The 18,957-nt window shown below is 47.7% G+C and overlaps 1 protein-coding gene across 2 annotated transcripts; it reads right to left on the reverse strand.

Annotated features, from left to right (window-relative positions):
- Window positions 1-181: 181 nt before the first annotated feature.
- Window positions 182-17,811, reverse strand: LOC115149284 (torsin-4A). 2 transcript variants are annotated; one of them, XM_029692004.1, is made up of 3 exons: window positions 17,697-17,811; window positions 1,730-2,194; window positions 182-1,629 (listed from the first exon to the last, which is right to left on the reverse strand). In XM_029692004.1, the coding sequence occupies exons 1-3, from the start codon at window positions 17,808-17,810 to the stop codon at window positions 775-777; spliced, it is 1,434 nt and encodes a 477-aa protein (XP_029547864.1). In that variant the 5' UTR covers window position 17,811; the 3' UTR covers window positions 182-774. The 2 variants fall into 2 exon arrangements, with proteins under 2 accessions (XP_029547864.1, XP_029547865.1); XM_029692005.1 differs by lacking the exon at window positions 17,697-17,811 and adding an exon at window positions 5,930-5,960.
- Window positions 17,812-18,957: the final 1,146 nt, after the last annotated feature.

The following is an 18,957-nucleotide window of genomic DNA, read 5'->3' on the forward strand; positions in this document are numbered from 1 at the left end:
TGATAATATTTTTATGGTCCGTTAACGCTGAAGTGAGAATAGTAGTGATAATTGCAGTATTTGGTTCAGTTGTAATAGTTTCCATATGTATTTTGAATTTCTAATTATGGGGGTTACAGAAAAAGCTGCTTCTGCAGTCTGTCCCAAACCCTTGGTGACTGTCTACCAGACAGACTAATCATTTAGAAAGGATGATAGTTTAATCAATACATTATTTTTAACAAAATACATCATACTGCATCACATTTTCCTGAGCTGCTGTTATCATTGCCACAGCCAGACTCATTTGGTCCAATCACTTCTCTCGTCTTCTATTGGGAGTGGGTCTGTCTTACCGTCAGTATTTTGACTAACAGCATCGTGGGAGAAGGGCACAGCGGTGTTTCACCATAACAACAACTGATTGTGACTCTTCGCTCTGTACATGTGCAGGCTAGGATATTATCCAAACCTATCCTCTCTCTTTTCCCTCATACCAAAATGGTAATTATCTATTCATCCAGTAATCAAGGGTCTTGTTTAGGAGGTTAAGTTACAGAACGTAGAAAAAAACATGATTATCGGACATGATTAGCCGTCACCATGGAGATAATCCTCATTCTCAGACATACACCTTTTAATTTAAAAAAACATTTCAAGGATGGGTTCTGGCTAGTAACGTTGGTTATATTTGCTTGGTGGATCATAAGAAACACCAAAAGGCTATGGACCAGAACTGTCTTTTCTCAGGAGACATCTCTCATTTAATCACATTCCACTGCGGTTCTAAGTCTCTCATAGCAGGTTGACCCTAGCAACCACCTGTTTACAACCTGTCCGGGCATACACGTGGCCCCCTACCACAGGGTAGTACTCTATCTCCCCCGCCAGCCTCTCAACGTTGGTACGGTCCGGGTAGAACCCCTCCCTTGTCATCTCATCCAGGAAGCACTCCATCACGTGACCTTGCTCCAGCAGGGTCATTGGTAAGAGTTCAGCTTCTGCCCACAGTGGGTGGAGCTTCACCAGAGTGTTGCGCAACAACGGATTCAGCTCCTTGACGAGTTTGCGGTGGTGTCCAGACGCGGTCATCATGGAGTCGCTGGAGGAGTTGTACAGCAGGTGCATGGTGATGTGGGTGTGTCCTTGGTTGCTCAGGAACAGGTAGACTGCGTTCAGGTATTCGTTGGAGCGGTTTGAGCGGACCAAGTCACTCAATGCATCAAGAAGCTCTGGGTAAAGGTGCTCTGCTTCGTCAAAGATGAATAGAGGAATTTTCTCCTCCTCCTCTGCTCTCAGCACTGTCTCCGACACTAAGATCGACAGGGCTCGGGCGCAGCGCCAGGCGTCGTCCTCCAGGGGGCAGTGGTGCAACACAAAGTACTGTAGAACCAGGGGCTCGCCAACCACCGAGCGGAAGTGGCCAGCCAGGAGTCGCCCTACGTGGCTCTTCCCCACGCCACTGGGTCCGTGTAAGGAGAGGACCAGGGGTTTACTGTGGACGTAGGTAGAGAGGTAGTCTCTGAGCTGGGCTAACAGAGCATCCATCGCCCCCTGCTGACCAAACACCTCCCTACACAGAGTCTTCTCTAATCCCCCCAGGTCATACTTCAGGACATGGTCGTCAAGGTTCTCTATGGCATTATACACCTGGAGTGAAGGAGGGAGGGAGGATAGAAATTACAGAATGAGACAAACACAGACAAAGAGGATGACGCAGATGAACCACACACACACATTCACTCATTACCTGGAAGAAGAGTATGGTGCAGAGGAGGAAGAGGCAGATCTTTGCTCGGCTGTGTTCCTGTACGACGGGGGCCTTGCGCCTCCCTCCACTGGGGAACATGACCCGCCGCGACTTCTTCTTCTTCATCTTTAGGAAGAGCGACGATAAGGCAGAGGGAGAGCTGGAGGGGGTCTCGAAGGTGAAGATTTTGGGGCTGCTGCGAACAGGGGCACCAGTGTGGAGACCAGCCCCTACCACTAGCCCTCCTGCCCCCAGCCCGGCCAACTCCAGCCGTCGTTTCTTCATGGCCTGGTACTTCTGTTTGATGCGAACCACAGTACGCAGAGAGGACGAGAACTGGCAGAAACTCTGAGCGCCTTTCCCCAACCCCCTCGTTTCACTTTCTCCTTCTCCATCTTTCTCCTCGTCCATCTCTCCGTCTGTCTGGGACCCAAACATTCTGTCATAAACATCCTGGTCGCCCATCTGAAGGAGGAAGAGAGAGAGAGAGAGCGAGAGAGGAGTAGAGGGGTTATTTATTGAATTACAGTCACAGGATCACAATCTGTTGGTTTTTTTCCTCAGAGAAAGAAAAATATGTTCTACTAAGCAAGAATGAATGTTAATGATTGGTTATCTTCTCTTCGATGCATAGGTTATTATATGATTTATTATTATTCATATATTATTATTAAACATGCTATATGTGAATGCTAATGTTTAGCCTAGGTTATGATTTACTGTGGTGGTAAAGTTTAAATGGAAACCCAGAGGGTTACAGCTTGTCTGCTGCAACTTCCTTCTTAAACTTGACTTGCTAAACTAACTGCCTGTCACTGAACAGATAGACTGGTGGAAAATATCCAATAATACACAATGTTAGTCAAATATATCAGTATCACATAGTACCCGATAACGTGACCTGGGAGTGTAATTGTGTAAATATCTTTGACAAATATCCTTTTCAGTTGAAGTTGTGACAATGTATTTAGTTGTGTAATCCTTTCATTGCTGCTCAAACAGTCGTTATATGTTGTCAGACTTGGTGCATGTGTGGTTAATACTACCCTCAGCCATTTCCCCTAGTCAGATAAAGGGTCAGATACTGAGACGTACCAGACTGTGAGAACTCAGTTCATGTAACGTTTGACTCAATACATTTCAATTGATCTACAAAGGTATCAGATAGTTTTCTCCCCTCATTGACAGATAATGATTACAGGAATACAAGTGAAGCTGTTGATCATGCCTTGCAGTTGCGACAAGAGTTCTGTGTGTTATGAAATTCGATTAACAAAGTTATTTCAGCCCAGCACAGTTTTTAAACACAAAATACTACAAAGATATATTGGCCTGTGTCACGGAAGACGATGCTTGGCCTGTGTCACGGGAGACCATGCTTGGCCTGTGTCACGGGAGACGATGCTTGGCCTGTGTCACGGGAGACCATGCTTGGCCTGTGTCACGGGAGTCGATGCTTGGCCTGTGTCACGGGAGACCATGCTTGGCCTGTGTCACGGGAGACGATGCTTGGCCTGTGTCACGGGAGACCATGCTTGGCCTGTGTCACGGGAGACCATGCTTGGCCTGTGTCACGGGAGACCATGCTTGGCCTGTGTCACGGGAGACCATGCTTGGCCTGTGTCACGGAAGACGATGCTTGGCCTGTGTCACGGAAGACGATGCGTGGCCTGTGTCACGGGAGACCATGCTTGGCCTGTGTCACGGGAGACCATGCTTGGCCTGTGTCACGGGAGACCATGCTTGGCCTGTGTCACGGGAGACCATGCTTGGCCTGTGTCACGGGAGACCATGCATGGTGGCCTATGGAGGTCCACTACTAGGTGTGCAGCACTGTGGCTGATGAAGTCCATTCTTTGCCACAATGTGTAACGCTTGGACGTCGTGGGTGTGGAGTCAGGCGCAGGAGGCAGAAAAATGTTTGGTACAATATATACTGCTCAAAAAAATAAAGGGAACACTTAAACAACACATCCTAGATCTGAATGAAAGAAATAATCTTATTAAATACTTTTTTCTTTACATAGTTGAATGTGCTGACAACAAAATCACACAAAAATAATCAATGGAAATCCAATTTATCAACCCATGGAGGTCTGGATTTGGAGTCACACTCAAAACTAAAGTGGAAAACCACACTACAGGCTGATCCAACTTTGATGTAATGTCCTTAAAACAAGTCAAAATGAGGCTCAGTAGTGTGTGTGGCCTCCACGTGCCTGTATGACAACGCCTGGGCATGCTCCTGATGAGGTGGCGGATGGTCTCCTGAGGGATCTCCTCCCAGACCTGGACTAAAGCATCCGCCAACTCCTGGACAGTCTGTGGTGCAACGTGGCGTTGGTGGATGGAGCGAGACATGATGTCCCAGATGTGCTTAATTGGATTCAGGTCTGGGGAACGGGCGGGCCAGTCAATAGCATCAATGCCCTCCTCTTGCAGGAACTGCTGACACACTCCAGCCACATGAGGTCTAGCATTGTCTTGCATTAGGAGGAACCCAGGGCCAACCGCACCAGCATATGGTCTCACAAGGGTTCTGAGGATCTCATCTCGGTACCTAGTGGCAGTCAGGCTACCTCTGGCGAGCACATGGAGGGCTGTGCGGACCCCCAAAGAAATGCCACCCCACACCATGACTGACCCACCGCCAAACCGGTCATGCTGGAGGATGTTGCAGGCAGCAGAACGTTCTCCACGGCGTCTCCAGACTCTGTCACGTCTGTCACGTGCTCAGTGTGAACCTGCTTTGATCTGTGAAGAGCACAGGGCGCCAGTGGCGAATTTGCCAATCTTGGTGTTCTCTGGCAAATGCCAAACGTCCTGCACGGTGTTGGGCTGTAAGCACAACCCCCACCTGTGGACGTCGGGCCCTCATACCACCCTCATGGAGTCTGTTTCTGGCCGTTTGAGCAGACACATGCACATTTGTGGCCTGCTGGAGGTCATTTTGCAGGGCTCTGGCAGTGCTCCTCCTGCTCCTCCTTGCACAAAGGCGGAGGTAGCGGTCCTGCTGCTGGGTTGTTGCCCTCCTACGGCCTCCTACACGTCTCCTGATGTACTGGCCTGTCTCCTGGTAGCGCCTCCATGCTCTGGACACTACGCTGACAGACACAGCAAACCTTCTTGCCACAGCTCGCATTGATGTGCCATCCTGGATGAGCTGCACTACCTGAGCCACTTGTGTGGGTTGTAGACTCCGTCTCATTCTACCACTAGAGTGAATGCACCGCCAGCATTCAAAAGTGACCAAAACATCAGCCAGGAAGCATAGGAACTGAGAAGTGGTCTGTGGTCCCCACCTGTAGAACCACTCCTTTATTGGGGGTGTCTTGCTAATTGCCTATAATTTCCACCTGTTGTCTATTCCATTTGCACAACAGCATGTGAAATTTATTGTCAATCAGTGTTCCTTCCTAAGTGGACAGTTTGATTTCACAGAAGTGTGATTGACTTGGAGTTACATTGTGTTGTTTAAGTGTTCCCTTTATTTTTTTGAGCAGTGTATATTTAATAAGTACCACAAAAGACAAATATGCCCAAAACAACAGGGCGTAACAAAAACCCAAAGTCCAACAACACGATACACTACACAAACACAGTGAAAACACGTAACAAGCCTGCACACAGAACAGCTGGAGAGGCGGGCTTAAATAACACTACTAATTACCTAAATGAACACAGGTGCAACTAATAACGACATAACTAACAGAAAAACGAAAGAGGATCGATGGCAGCTAGTAGGCCGGTGACGACGATTGCCGAGCGCCACCCGAACAGGGAGAGGAACCACCCTCGGCAGTAGTCGTGACAGTACCCCCCCCTGACGCGCGGCTCCCGCAGCGCGCCAACACCGGCCTCAGGGTCAACCCGAGGACGAGGCGCAGGGCGATCCGGATGGAGGCGATGGAAATCCTCTAACAGTGATGGATCCAGTATGTCCCCCACCGGCACCCAGCACCTCTCCTCCGGACCGTACCCCTCTCAGTCCACGAGGTACTGCAGGCCCCCCACCCGGCGTCTTGAGTCCAGAATGGTGCGTACTGTATACGCCGGGGACCCCTCGATGTCTAGAGGGGGTGGAGGGACCTCCGGCACCTCACCTTCTTGAAGGGGACCAGCTACCACCGGCCTGAGGAGAGACACATGAAACGAGGGGTTAATACGAAAATAAGAAGGGAGTTTTAATCTATAACACACCTCGTTTATTCTCCTCAGGACTTTGAAGGGCCCTACACGCTGCGGACCCAGCTTCCGGCAGGGCAAGCGGAGGGGCAGGTTTCGGGTTGAGAGCCAGACCCTGTCTCCCGGTGCAAATATGGGGGCCTCACTGCGGTGGCGGTCAGTGCTCCTCGTCTGCCGTCTTCCGGCTTGCTTCAGGGATTCCTCGACAGCCCTCCAGGTGTCCTTGGAGCGCTGCACCCAATCCTCCACCACAGGAGCCTCGGTCTGACTCTGATGCCATGGTGCCAGGACCGGCTGGTAGCCTAACACACACTGGAAAGGCGATAGGTTAGTGGATGAGTGGCAGAGTGAGTTTTGCACCAACTCAGCCCATGGTAAGTACCTCGACCACTCACCTGGCCGGTCCTGGCAGTACAACCGCAGAAACCTACCCACCTCCTGGTTCACTCTCTCCACCTGCCCATTGCTCTCGGGGTGATAACCGGAGGTCAAGCTGACCGAGACCCCCAGACGCTCCATAAACACCCTCCATACACGGGATGTGAACTGGGGACCCCGATCAGAGACAATGTCCTCCGGCACCCCGTAATGCCGGAAGACATGGGTGAATAGAGCCTCCGCAGTCTGTAGGGCCGTAGGGAGACCGGGCAACGGGAGGAGACGGCAGGACTTAGAAAACCGATCCACAACTACCAGAACCGTGGTATACCCCTGAGACGGGGGAAGAAAGTCCACCGACAGGTGAGACCACGGCCTTTGTGGAACGGGGAGGGGTTGTAACTTCCCTCTAGGAAGGTGCCTAGGAGCCTTGCTCTGGGCGCATACCGAACAGGAAGAGACATAAAACCTCACGTCCTTAGCCAAGGTGGGCCACCAGTACCTCCCCCTAAGGCCTTGCACTGTCCTCGCCACCCCAGGATGACCAGGGTAGCGGGGGTAGCGTATGAGCCCATCGAATCAATTGATCACGGACACCAAGCGGAACGTACTTACGACCTGTAGGACAATTAGAAGGCGCAGGCTCCATCTGGAACGCCCGCTCAATGTCCGCGTCCACCTCCCATACCACTGGTGCTACCAGCTTAGAAGCTGGAAGGATGGGAGTAGTATCGATGGGTCTATCCTCAGTGTCATAGAGGCGGGACAGCACGTCAGCCTTGGTGTTCATGGAGCCTGGTCTATATGAAATCCTGAACTGAAATCGGGTGAAAAACATGGGCCACCGTGCCTGACGCGGATTCAGTCTCTGGGCTGCCCGGATATACTCCAGGTTCCGGTGGTCAGTCCAGATGAGAAAAGGGTGTCTAGCCCCCTCAAGCCAGTGTCTCCACACGGTCAGAGCCTTGACCACAGCTAACAACTCACGGTCCCCCACATCATAGTTCCGCTCCGCCGGACTGAGCTTCCTAGAGAAGAAAGCACAGGGGCGGAGTTTCGGTGGCACACCCGAGCGCTGTGATAGAACGGCACCCACCCCAGCCTCGGATGCGTCCACCTCCACTATGAACGGCAAAGAGGGGTCCGGGTGCGCCAACACGGGCGCATCAGTGAACACCGCCTTCAACTGCTTGAAGGCTCTGTCCGCCTCTGTTGACCACTGTAAACGCACCGGTCCCCCCTTCAATAGTGAGGTAATGGGAGCCGCCACCTGGCCAAAACCCCGGATAAACCTCCGGTAGTAATTGGCAAAACCCAAAAACCGCTGCACTTCCTTCACCGTGGTTGGAGTCGACCAATTACGCACGGCATTAACGCGGTCACACTCCATCACCATCCCTGAGGTGGAAATGCGATAACCCAGGAAGGAGACGGCTTTTTTGAAGAACTCACACTTCTCAGCCTTGACGTATAGGTCATGCTCCAGCAGTCTACCAAGCACCTTGCACACTAGAGACACATGCTCAGCGCGTGTGGAGGAGTAAATCAAGATATTGTCGATATACACAATCACTCCCTGCCTGTGCTGGTCCCTGAGAATCTCATCGACAAAAGATTGAAAGACGGCTGGAGCATTCTTCAACCCATACGGCATGACGAGGTACTCATAGTGGCCCGATGTGGTACTAAATGTGGTTTTCCACTCGTCTCCCTTCCGAATACGCACCAGATTATACGCGCTCCTGAGATCCAGTTTCGTGAAAAACCGCGCTCCGTGAAATGATTCCACCGCCGTAGCAATGAGAGGTAGCGGGTAACTGAACCCCACTGTGATGGAATTGAGACCTCTATAATCAATGCACGGACACAAACCTCCCCCCTTTTTCTTCACGAAAAAGAAACTCGAGGAGACGGGTGAAATGGAGGGCCGAATTTACCCCTGGCCCAGAGATTCCGTGACATATGTCTCCATAGCCAACGTCTTCTCCTGGGACAATGGGTACACGTGACTCTTGGGAAGCGCAGCGTTACCCTGGAGGTCTATCGCACAATCCCCCTGTCAATGAGGTGGTAATTTAGTCGCCTTCTTCTTCCAGAAGGCAAGAGCCAAATCGGCATACTCAGGGGGAATGCGCACAGTGGAAACCTGGTCTGGACTCTCCACCGACGTGGCACCGATGGAAACACCCAGACACCTACCTGAACACTCCTCTGACCATCCCTGGAGAATCCCCTGTTTCCACGAAATCTTGGGATTGTGACTGGCTAGCCAGGGCACCCCCAGCACCACTGGAAACGCAGGTGAATCGATAAGAAAGAAACAAATTAGTTCCTTATGATTCCCCTGCGTTACCATGTCCAGTGGCACCGTGGCCTCCCTGACCAGTCCTGACCCTAATGGTCGGCTATCTAAGGAGTTCATGGGGAAAGGGGAATCTAACGGTACCAGCGGAATTCCCAACTTAAGGGTGAGTCCGCTATCCAAAAAGTTCCCAGCTGCGCCTGAATCGACTAGCGCCTTATGCTGGGAAAGGGAGCAAAATCAAGAAAAAAAATGAAGACAAATGTGACCAACAGAGGATTCTGGGTGAGTGTGGTGCTGACTCACCTGGGATGAACGAGGAGTGTTCTGCCTGCCTTCTCGACTCCCAGAGGGACCCCCCCAGCACCGGTCGGCCGTGTGTCCTCGTCGACCACAATTGGTGCAGGAGAGGCGCCCTCCTCCGGTTCCCCTTGACGCGGTTCCCCCTAGCTCCATAGGAATGGGCGCAGGCAGGCTAGGAGATGGAACTGACAGGACCCTTTCTGAACGCCCGCGGGCAGCCAGCAGATTGTCCAGTCGTATAGACATGTCGATTAGTTCATCTAGGGAGAGTGTAGTATCCCGACACGCTAGCTCCCTGCGGACGTCCTCCCGGAGGCTACACCTGTAGTGGTCCATTAGGGCCCTGTCGTTCCACCCAGCCCCAGCAGCCAAGGTCCAGAACTCTAGGGCAAAGTCTTGTGCACTCCTCATCTCCTGTCTAAGGTGAAACAGTTGTTCACCCACCGCTCGTCCTTCTGGGGGGTGATCGAATACAGCCCTGAAACGGCGGGTAAACTCAGGGTAGTTATTCCTCAATGAGTCTGGTCCATTCCAAACAGCGTTGGCCCACTCCAATGCTCGACCCGTCAGGTTGGAGATGAGGAGGCTCACACTCTCCTCCCCCGAGGGAGTCGGCCTCACGGTCGCCAGGTATACCACTAATTACCTAAATGAACACAGGTGCAACTAATAAAGACATAACTAACAGAAAAACGAAAAGGGGATCGATGGCAGCTAGTAGGCCGGTGACGACAACCGCCGAGTGCCACCCGAACAGGGAGAGGAACCACCCTCGGCAGTAGTCGTGACACAATGACACAAAATAGTACTAGCCTGTACCGGTATGTTATCATTATAGTGCATCTATTTACAAAGTCTGATCATTACAATGTGTTGTAGTTTGACAGACACACTCACCAAGGTCTTACAGCTAATTACAGGAACTAACCCAATTACAACCCACTGTATCAGTAATACAAATGCAATCTATGCGTATTGTTAGGTTCTAATTTTTCAGAGTAAATAACTCACAGACACTAGAGAAGCTTAACCAAGTTTATTTCTTCCCAAAGGGTCGTTACAGCTGTAATTCAGACACAGACATGGCTTCCCCCGTGGTGGTATTCATACCCCACTTTGGGTGGAGTCTCCTCCTTATCTCTAAACATTGCATCCGTCCTGCTAAGCAGGAAACTAAGTGATGTGAGCCTTCAACGGTTTCTCCCCTTATCAGTACTGTCAGAAATGATTGTTTTCCCTGCACTCAGTCCCTCATTATGGCATCCCTCATGTCTCTTTTGTAACTAATGTTCCGATACTCTGAGTATAACAATGTTCAAAGTTTACCACAGAATCCAACAGTGTACACAACAAAAATATATAGTAAAAAGTAGATCGCAGTAGATATATTACAATGAGCGATGTCAAGAATCCAGTATATGAATACACAGTGTGAGAAACAGTATAACAGAAACAGGAAGTGTTCAGTGTTTAATGTCTCTATATACATGGAACAACAGCGTGTCTGTGTGTGTATGTGTTTCGTGTGAGTGAGTCTGTCTTACTACTGGAGATGGGGTGATGGCTGGAGGTAGAAGCTGTTTTTCAGTCTCTCGGTCCCCGCTTTGATGCACCTGTACCGTCTCTGTCTGCTGGATGGTAGCAGAGTGAATAAACCGTGGCTCAGGTGGCTGAGGTCCTTGATGATCTTCCTGGCCCTCTTTTGACACCGAGTGCTGTAAATGTCCTGGATGGCAGGCAGCGTTCCCCTGGTGATGCGTTGGGCTGACCGCACCACCCTCTGTAGAGCCATTCGGTTGAGGGCGGTGCAGTTGCTAGACAGGATGTTCTCAATGGTGCATCTGTAGAAGTTAGTGAGGGTCTTAGGGGCCATGCCGTATTTCTTCACCCGCCTGATGTTGTAAAGACGCTGTTGTGCCTTCTTCACCACGGTGTTGGTGTGGAGGGACCATTTCAGGTCCTCAGTGATGTGCACGCCAAGGAACTTGAAGCTTTTGACCCTCTCCGCTGCAGCCCCGTCGATGTGGATGGGGGCTTGCTCCTTCTTCTGTCTCATGTAGTCTACGATAAGCTCCTTAGTTTTTTTTAAGTTGAGGGAGAGATTATTTTTCTGGCACCACTCCGCCAGGGCCCTCACCTCCTCCCTGTAGGCTATGTCGTCCTTGTTGGTAAACAGGCCTACTACTGTCGTGTCGTCAGCTAACTTGATGAATGAGTTCAAGTCATACATAGCCAAGCAGTCATAGGTGAACATGGAGTACAGGAGGGGGCTGAGCACACACCCCTTGGGGGCCTCCGTGTTAGAGCCCTGCACGGGAATTAATTTTAAACCCAAGCCCAACACATGCCCGCGAAGATCAGGCCCTACCCTACCCTACCCAGGCCCGATTGCTTCTGACAGATTTAAGGCCCGGCCCAGCACTGCCCGAAACCCCAAATAAGAAATAATTTCCTGCGTTAGTAAATCCATTAGCTGCTCCTCTCTGTCTGTCATTTACTCCCTGCACACATCTCGCTCTGCATGCATTCTGCTCATGGCAGCTTTGAGTCTGTGAGTATCCATAGCAACTGCTCTGCTTGGGCTGCTCTGCTCAATGAAGAGAAATGAAAGAGCAGTTAGCTGTTAGCTACTTCGTCACTCCAAACTCTGACAAAACTCAAGGAACATTATTAGTGCTTTCTGTGAAATAATGTCTCCTGTTTTATGAGGTTGAAGCACTTCTGACACCGTGTTATAATCCCAGTCAGATATGACACCGTGTTATAATCCCAGTCAGATATGACACCGTGTTATAATCTGAGTCAGATATGACACCGTGTTATAATCTCAGTCAGATATGACACCGTGTTATAATCCCAGTCAGATATGACACCGTGTTATAATCTCAGTCAGATATGACACCGTGTTATAATCTCAGTCAGATATGACACCGTGTTATAATCCCAGTCAGATATGACACCGTGTTATAATCTCAGTCAGATATGACACCGTGTTATAATCTCAGTCAGATATGACACCGTGTTATAATCCCAGTCAGATATGACACCGTGTTATAATCTCAGTCAGATATGACACCGTGTTATAATCCCAGTCAGATATGACACCGTGTTATAATCCCAGTCAGATATGACACTGTGTTATAATCTCAGTCAGATATGACACCGTGTTATAATCTCAGTCAGATATGACACCGTGTTATAATCTCATTCAGATATGACACCGTGTTATAATCTCAGTCAGATATGACACCGTGTTATAATCTCAGTCAGATATGACACCGTGTTATAATCCCAGTCAGATATGACACCGTGTTATAATCTCAGTCAGATATGACACCGTGTTATAATCTCAGTCAGATATGACACCGTGTTATAATCCCAGTCAGATATGACACCGTGTTATAATCTCAGTCAGATATGACACCGTGTTATAATCTCAGTCAGATATGACACCGTGTTATAATCTCAGTCAGATATGACACCGTGTTATAATCTCAGTCAGATATGACACCGTGTTATAATCCCAGTCAGATATGACACCGTGTTATAATCTCAGTCAGATATGACACCGTGTTATAATCTCATTCAGATATGACACCGTGTTATAATCTCAGTCAGATATGACCGTGCCGTGCAGCAGAGCCTGATCAATTTAGTAACTACCAAAACAAAGAAAGTCGCACACTCCGTGTATAAACCCCCAGCAACCTAATTGGTATTTACCAACGTTTCGGCATCACTGTGCCTCTCTCAGGGTAATGTCATGAATACTTGAACCAGGTTATGTAGAAAAACAGTGCAATTAGTGCAACCAATGACAATAGTGAGGGGTGTGTCATAATGATTAAGTTAATTAAAATTAATTAGTGAAACTGTTAAAAAATATTATATGGCATATTAAATATATTACACTATTGTTATCATATAGAAACATAATGGAATATTGTACATCATATTAGCATCAACATACATTATTGTTTCATTCAATTTCACATAATTTCATTTTTGTTACATGTAATCTTTTGGTTCAACCTTAATATATAATGAACATCATCAACAGGGGGAACATATTAGTTGTACGCTAATAAGCTGTAGAAATAATATATCAATTTATAAGACTTGTTCATAAAGGAAAAATATGTTCATAAGAAGGGCCTGAGATCAAAGTCAATATTCAGACAACTAAGGATCAATGTTTTTAGATAGAATATCCAGTAAGCCTCCCTTTGTAGTAGTAGGATCTCGATGTTACCTCATCTCCTTGGTAGAGCAACATGCTCAGTGCCAGTGCATTTGAGGGAGGAGATTGGATGGTTAGCTTCAACAGAGTGAGCTGCTACTTGATAGTCAATGTTCAAACACCTGATTAAGCTGCGGTGTTCAGCTATGCGTTATTTTAATTGTCTTTTCATTTGTCCTATGTAGGCTTTTCCACATGAACAGGTGATAGATTACTCCCGTCGTCTTGCATGAGATGATGCCCCTAACAGGGATCTTTCGACCTGTATGAGGGTGTCTGAAGAAAGACGTTTTTATAGTGCTATTACACTGTGCGCATGAGCCACATTTGTAGTTCCCATTTGGGATAGGTGTCAAGAGTGTCTGAGTGGGCTCAGGGGGCATGTCAGATCTCACCAAACTATCTCCAATATTGTAACCACGCTTATAGACCACCAGTGGGGGTTCCTTGAAGAGATGTGTGATTTTTTTGTCGATTTTTAATTGTACCCATTAGGTTGCTGGGGGTATATACATGGAGTGTGCGACTTTCTTTGTTTTGGTAGTTTGTAGTTTGTTCGCCGTTGGTCAGCACCTCCACACAGGCTAGTTTTTCTGGGTGTGCGCCAGCTTATGGTTTTTAATCTACTAGTGATCAATTTAGTGACACCCAAGCCCTGCCCGTACCCTAGATATTGATGAAAAAACAGTCCTTACCCGGCCCTAACGGCTCGTCGGGCTCGGGTCGGGTAGCAGAGCTCTACCCCCTGTTGAGGATCAGTGTGGTGGAGGTGTTGTAGCCTACCCTCACCACCTTGGGTCAGCCGATCAGGAAGTCTGGGACCCAGTTGTACAGGGACGGGTTCAGACCCAGGGCCCTAAGCTTAGTGATGAGCCTGTAGTCAATGAACAACACTCTCACATAGGTTTTCCTCTTGTTCAGGTTTGTCCACAGTGGATCACACAATGCACAATGAGGGAAGTGTGTCAGAGGAAGGCCCAAAAAATGGTCAAAGACTCCAGCCACCCAAGTCATAGACTGTTCTCTCTGCTACCGCACAGCAAGCGTTACCGGAGCGCCAAGTCTAGGTTCAAAAGGCTCCTTAACAGCTTCTACCCCCAAGCCACTGCTGAACAATTAACCAATTATCTGGACTATTTGCATAGATTCTTTTTCACTGCTGCTACATGTACATACTACCGCAATTACCTTGACTAGCCTGTACCTCTGCACATTGACTCAGTACAGGTACCCCCTGTATATAGCCTTGTTATTGTTATTTTATTGTGTTACTTTATTTAGTAAATATTATTTTCTTAACTGCATTGTTGGTTAAGAGCTTGTAAGTAAGCATTTCACGGTTAGGTCTACACCTGTTGTATTCGGCGCATCTGACAAATACAATTTGATTTGATGATTTGTATGTCAACTTAGAGTTAGTCATCATTACTTTAAAGTGTGTTGTGATGTGTGCAAATCAGAGCTAGAGAGAGGGGAGAGAAAGGGGGAGAGAGTGGATGTACAGTATGGAAAGAGTTACAGTGTATAAGCTCTTATACAAAGTCTGGATCTAATGTGAAAGTTGATTGGTTAAAAGCATATTCCAGCCGGTGTCTATTCCGCAAGTTACCATCCGCTAAATCTATGACCTTAAAATGCCTATGTGCTCTGTTCCACCTGACTGCGCAATCCACTGTCTCATCAGCCCAGCCAGGCAATTTATAAACTCGGGTCGTGTCCATAGATACGGAACAAAAAGACTGAAGGACTGGGTCGCGTCTTTGGCAACCGAACCGATAGAAGGAACGAACGACCGACCAGCCGGCTTGGGTAGCAACCCTAGATCTTGTGGAAGGATGAAATAGTATGAATAAATTCATCAAAATAACTTTTTACCTCCTTTTTCTCCCCAATTTTGCGATTACGATCTTCTCATCGCTGCAACTCCACAACGGGAACGGTAGAGGCGTCCTCCGAAACATGACCAGCCAAGCCGCGCTTCTTAACACCCGCCCACATAACCCAGAAGCGAGCTGCACCAATGTGTTCAACTGACAACCGATGTCAGCCTGCAGGCGCCCGGCCTGCCCAAAAGGTGTTGCTAGAGCACGATGAGCTAAACCCTCCCCTAACCCGGGTGACGTTGGGCCAATTGTGTGCTGCCCTATGGGACTCCCGGTCATGGCCTGTTGTGACACAGCCTGGGTTCAACCCCAGGCTGTAGTGACGCCACAACACTGCGATACAGTGCCTTAGACCCAAAAGAACATTTTTAATGAAAATATGTCAATCATTATTTTAATATGTTGGTAACTCGTTGTATACAATAGATAATGCCCTCGATACCGGTGTTTGGAGAATATATTGGCAAGGTTTGCCGGCCCGAGAAGAAACAACACCCGTGCCAATATATCCTCCAAACACAGGCTTCTCGGGCATTATCACTTAATCATGATTCATGACACACCTGTTTGTTCCTGATTAGAGAGTGTATGATCAAACACCTTTCCCAGGTGGGAGTGAGTGATGGTAGATTACAATTACATCATGGCCTTTCCCAGATATTAACAACCTCTTGTCACCATGTTAGTCACGCTCCACTCCAATATCAAACAGATACAGTAGATAGATAGTGTTAATGACAGGATATAGTCATGTTCTGAAAGTAGCGCTGACACCTCTGTGTTGCCATTCACACTGTATGTGATGTCACTCAGTTACTACTGATGAAACAGCTATACACATGGCACATTTACGGAAATATTGATTGGTCCTTGTGAAATACATTTTATAAAGCATGTGTGCTGGCACCAACTACTCCCTATTCCTTGCAGCACTCCAAACCCTAACACAAGACTGCTCATCATAAGGATTCACTGTGCAATAAATAAAGGAAACCTTTTCAATCTTTGCGGCCTTCACGCAAAAACCATTGTGAGAACTACCAAAGTCAAAGACCTCCAATATGCTGAAGACTGTGCCATTGTTACACACTCCAAAGCAGACCTCCAAAGTGCTCTCAAAAGCTTCTCTGAAACATACAAGAGCCTGAACATAAATAAAACCAACCATCAATCCAACAGTGACCTATGATGAATGTGAACTACTTGACAACGTGGAACACTTTGCCTACCTCAGCAGCCATCTCGCCTAATGAGTCACCATTAAGGAAGAAATGCAGCACACAATAGGCTGTGCAAGCACAGCCTTTGGAAAACGAATGGGTATTCAAAAACCACAATCTCAGGATGAGTAGAAGTCTGTCACAATCCCAACCATCTCTATGACTGTAAAACGTGTACAAGGCTGTCATAAACCCAACCATCTTTATGACTGTAAAACATGTACAAGGCTGTCATAATCCCAACCATCTCTATGGCTGTAAAACGTGTACAAGGCTGTCATAATCCCAACCATCTCTATGACTGTAAAACGTGTACAAGGCTGTCATAATCCCAACCATCTCTATGACTGTAAAACGTGTACAAGGCTGTCATAATCCCAACCATCTCTATGGTTGAGAGACGTGGGTGACATACAGAAAGCCCCTTTAAAAACTGGTGTTACAGCAACAACACTTCCTGAGAAAGATACTTAACATCAGGTGTGAGGATCGACGGACCAATGTCAGTGTCCTGACCCATGCCAACATCCCCAGTGTAGGATCCAACATCATTTGGCACCAACTCTGGGAAGCGTAAACCTTATCAGTAAACACACACCGGGGCACAATAGTCAATAAGGTCATTTTTGTGTTTTCACCTCTAATGGTTCAGGTCAGGATTTGGGGAGGGTAAACTGATCATAGATCTGTGCCTACTGCCTAAGGAAAAGTACACACAGCCACATACAGTCCCAGCTAACTATTTCATCTGGTTTCTCCCACTAAAGAGTGTGAAGCAAACAAGAGAACCCATAAACATATAGCTAACCTACTGTAACACCACTGCATTTACCTTGACACCAGTCTCACTCACCGGCCGTGTGCAGGCCTGGCACGCAGAGCTAAAAAACCGCACATCAAACATGCCACTGGAGATGAACCGAAGGCTGAATGCTTTCTTGCTAGTCTGGCGAGCTTGTTTACCTTGGCACCAACGTGAGCTCTGCTGCTGGGAAACCTTACTCACTTAGTGTCAGTCTCAGCCATTCTCTGACCAAGTGCAATAGAATTAGACTAACTACACCTCAGTGTGTCCTGCAGCCAGGTGAGTTGATATCATCTTAACCCCCTCCTTCACATGTTGTGTCCTGAGAGGGGCTGGAGGCATTCCACACATTCTAGAGTCTTTCCAGGAGTCTTTCCCTGGCTGCATTCTCGAAGTTCTCTATCCCCCTCTCTCTCAGACCTCCACTGCTGACTACATTTCCTTCCTAGAAGGGTCCTAGCTGCTAGATACACACGTGAGCTTTTCTAACCCTGAGAGTGAGAGAAAGAGAGGGAGATTGTGAAGGACTAGAGACACAGCTGCAAATACGTCACCCAAAAAACAGTGTAAGCAAGAAGAGAGAGATAGGAGAGGGGAAAGAATCAGAACAGTATACAGAAAGAGAAATGCAGGGTAATCAGTGAGGCTTACCTTAACTGTATAGGTAATATCAAGCCTCCTATAGACTGATAGGTCTTCACTAGGCTCGCACCAAGATTTTTGTTGCGAGAGAACAATAGAGTAAGTCCTTCTCTTGAACTTCATCAGCATATAGTGAGCTGCTAGACTAAGACTGCTATACAACTCCTCCTATCATTCTATCTCACCCTCCCCATTCTCGCTTATGTCCTCTGCAGTCTCCTCCTTCTTCTTTCTCTCTGTCTGTCTTTCCACCTACTATCTCCCCTTTCCTGCTCTACATATCCTCCATCAGGGACGGATCGAGCCTTTTGGGGGACCTAAGAGAAATGTGCTTGAGGGGCCCTACACTCAATCATAGGACTCACTGAGTCTTAAGTAAAGACTTTTACTCCCAGCCTGCAGGCATCGACTCTTAGAAAAAAAGGTTCCAAAAGGGTTCTTTGGCTGTCCACATAGGATAAACCTTTTTGGTTCCAGGTAGAACTCTTTTGGGTTCCATGCAGAACCCTTTCCACAAAGACTTCTACCTGGAACCCAAAAGGGTTCTACATGGAACCAAAAAGAGCTCTACCGAACACCAAAAAGAGTACTCATATGGGGACAGCCATAGAACCCTTTTGGATTCCATGTTGAACACTTTCCACAGAGAGTTCTACATGGAACTAAAAAGGGCTCTACCTAGAACCAAAAAGGGTTCTCCTTCGGAGACAGCTGAAAAGCCCTTTTAGGTTGTAGATAGCAACCTTTTTTCTAAGATAGTGGGTAACTTTGTTTAATTAATCCATTTGCTTAGTTAGAGGTCCTCTACTTGGCGGAAAACTGGGCGGTGTGATAAATGTTTGCGTCTTTAGTGTGTCATTTGCTTCACAGCATATATGAGAAGAGGAAACCCACAGCCAAGCAGAGGGGAAACTGATAAAGCTGGTTTAACATAATGTCTATGTACAAGTGATGATTGGTAGCCAAGAGTTCAAGGAGAGAACTTTTCATATTATCCATCATAACAATAAAGGATTGTTGTTGTGAACAAAGACAACCTTTAATACAATATGGGCTCTCCAATTCAGTTTTGTCCTGCTATTCTAAGTATTTTGTGTAAATAAACAATAATGAAACCTTCACATGATTAAGTTCCCTCCAAATCCTTTTCATGCAGTAGGTTACATTCTACAAATGTTTGACCTTCTTTGTCCTGTGATTGTAATTACTTTGCACTAGCCCAAGGCAGAATGCCTCTGTGTCAATGTCGCAACATGACGCTACTGAAGAG

Source organism: Salmo trutta, chromosome 15 (assembly GCF_901001165.1).
Source record: "Salmo trutta chromosome 15, fSalTru1.1, whole genome shotgun sequence".
Classification (NCBI taxonomy): domain Eukaryota; kingdom Metazoa; phylum Chordata; class Actinopteri; order Salmoniformes; family Salmonidae; genus Salmo; species Salmo trutta.

Bases quoted from the DNA above. Each gene is read 5' to 3' on its own strand.
- LOC115149284 (XM_029692004.1), bottom strand. From the start codon at position 17,810: ATGAAGTTCAAGAGAAGGACTTACTCTATTGTTCTCTCGCAACAAAAA. The intron at 2,195-17,696 runs GTAAGCCTCACT...TTCCTCCTTCAG, and splicing joins ATATTACCTATACAGTTAAG to ATGGGCGACCAGGATGTTTA. The intron at 1,630-1,729 runs GTAATGAGTGAA...CCTTCACTCCAG, and splicing joins GCACCATACTCTTCTTCCAG to GTGTATAATGCCATAGAGAA.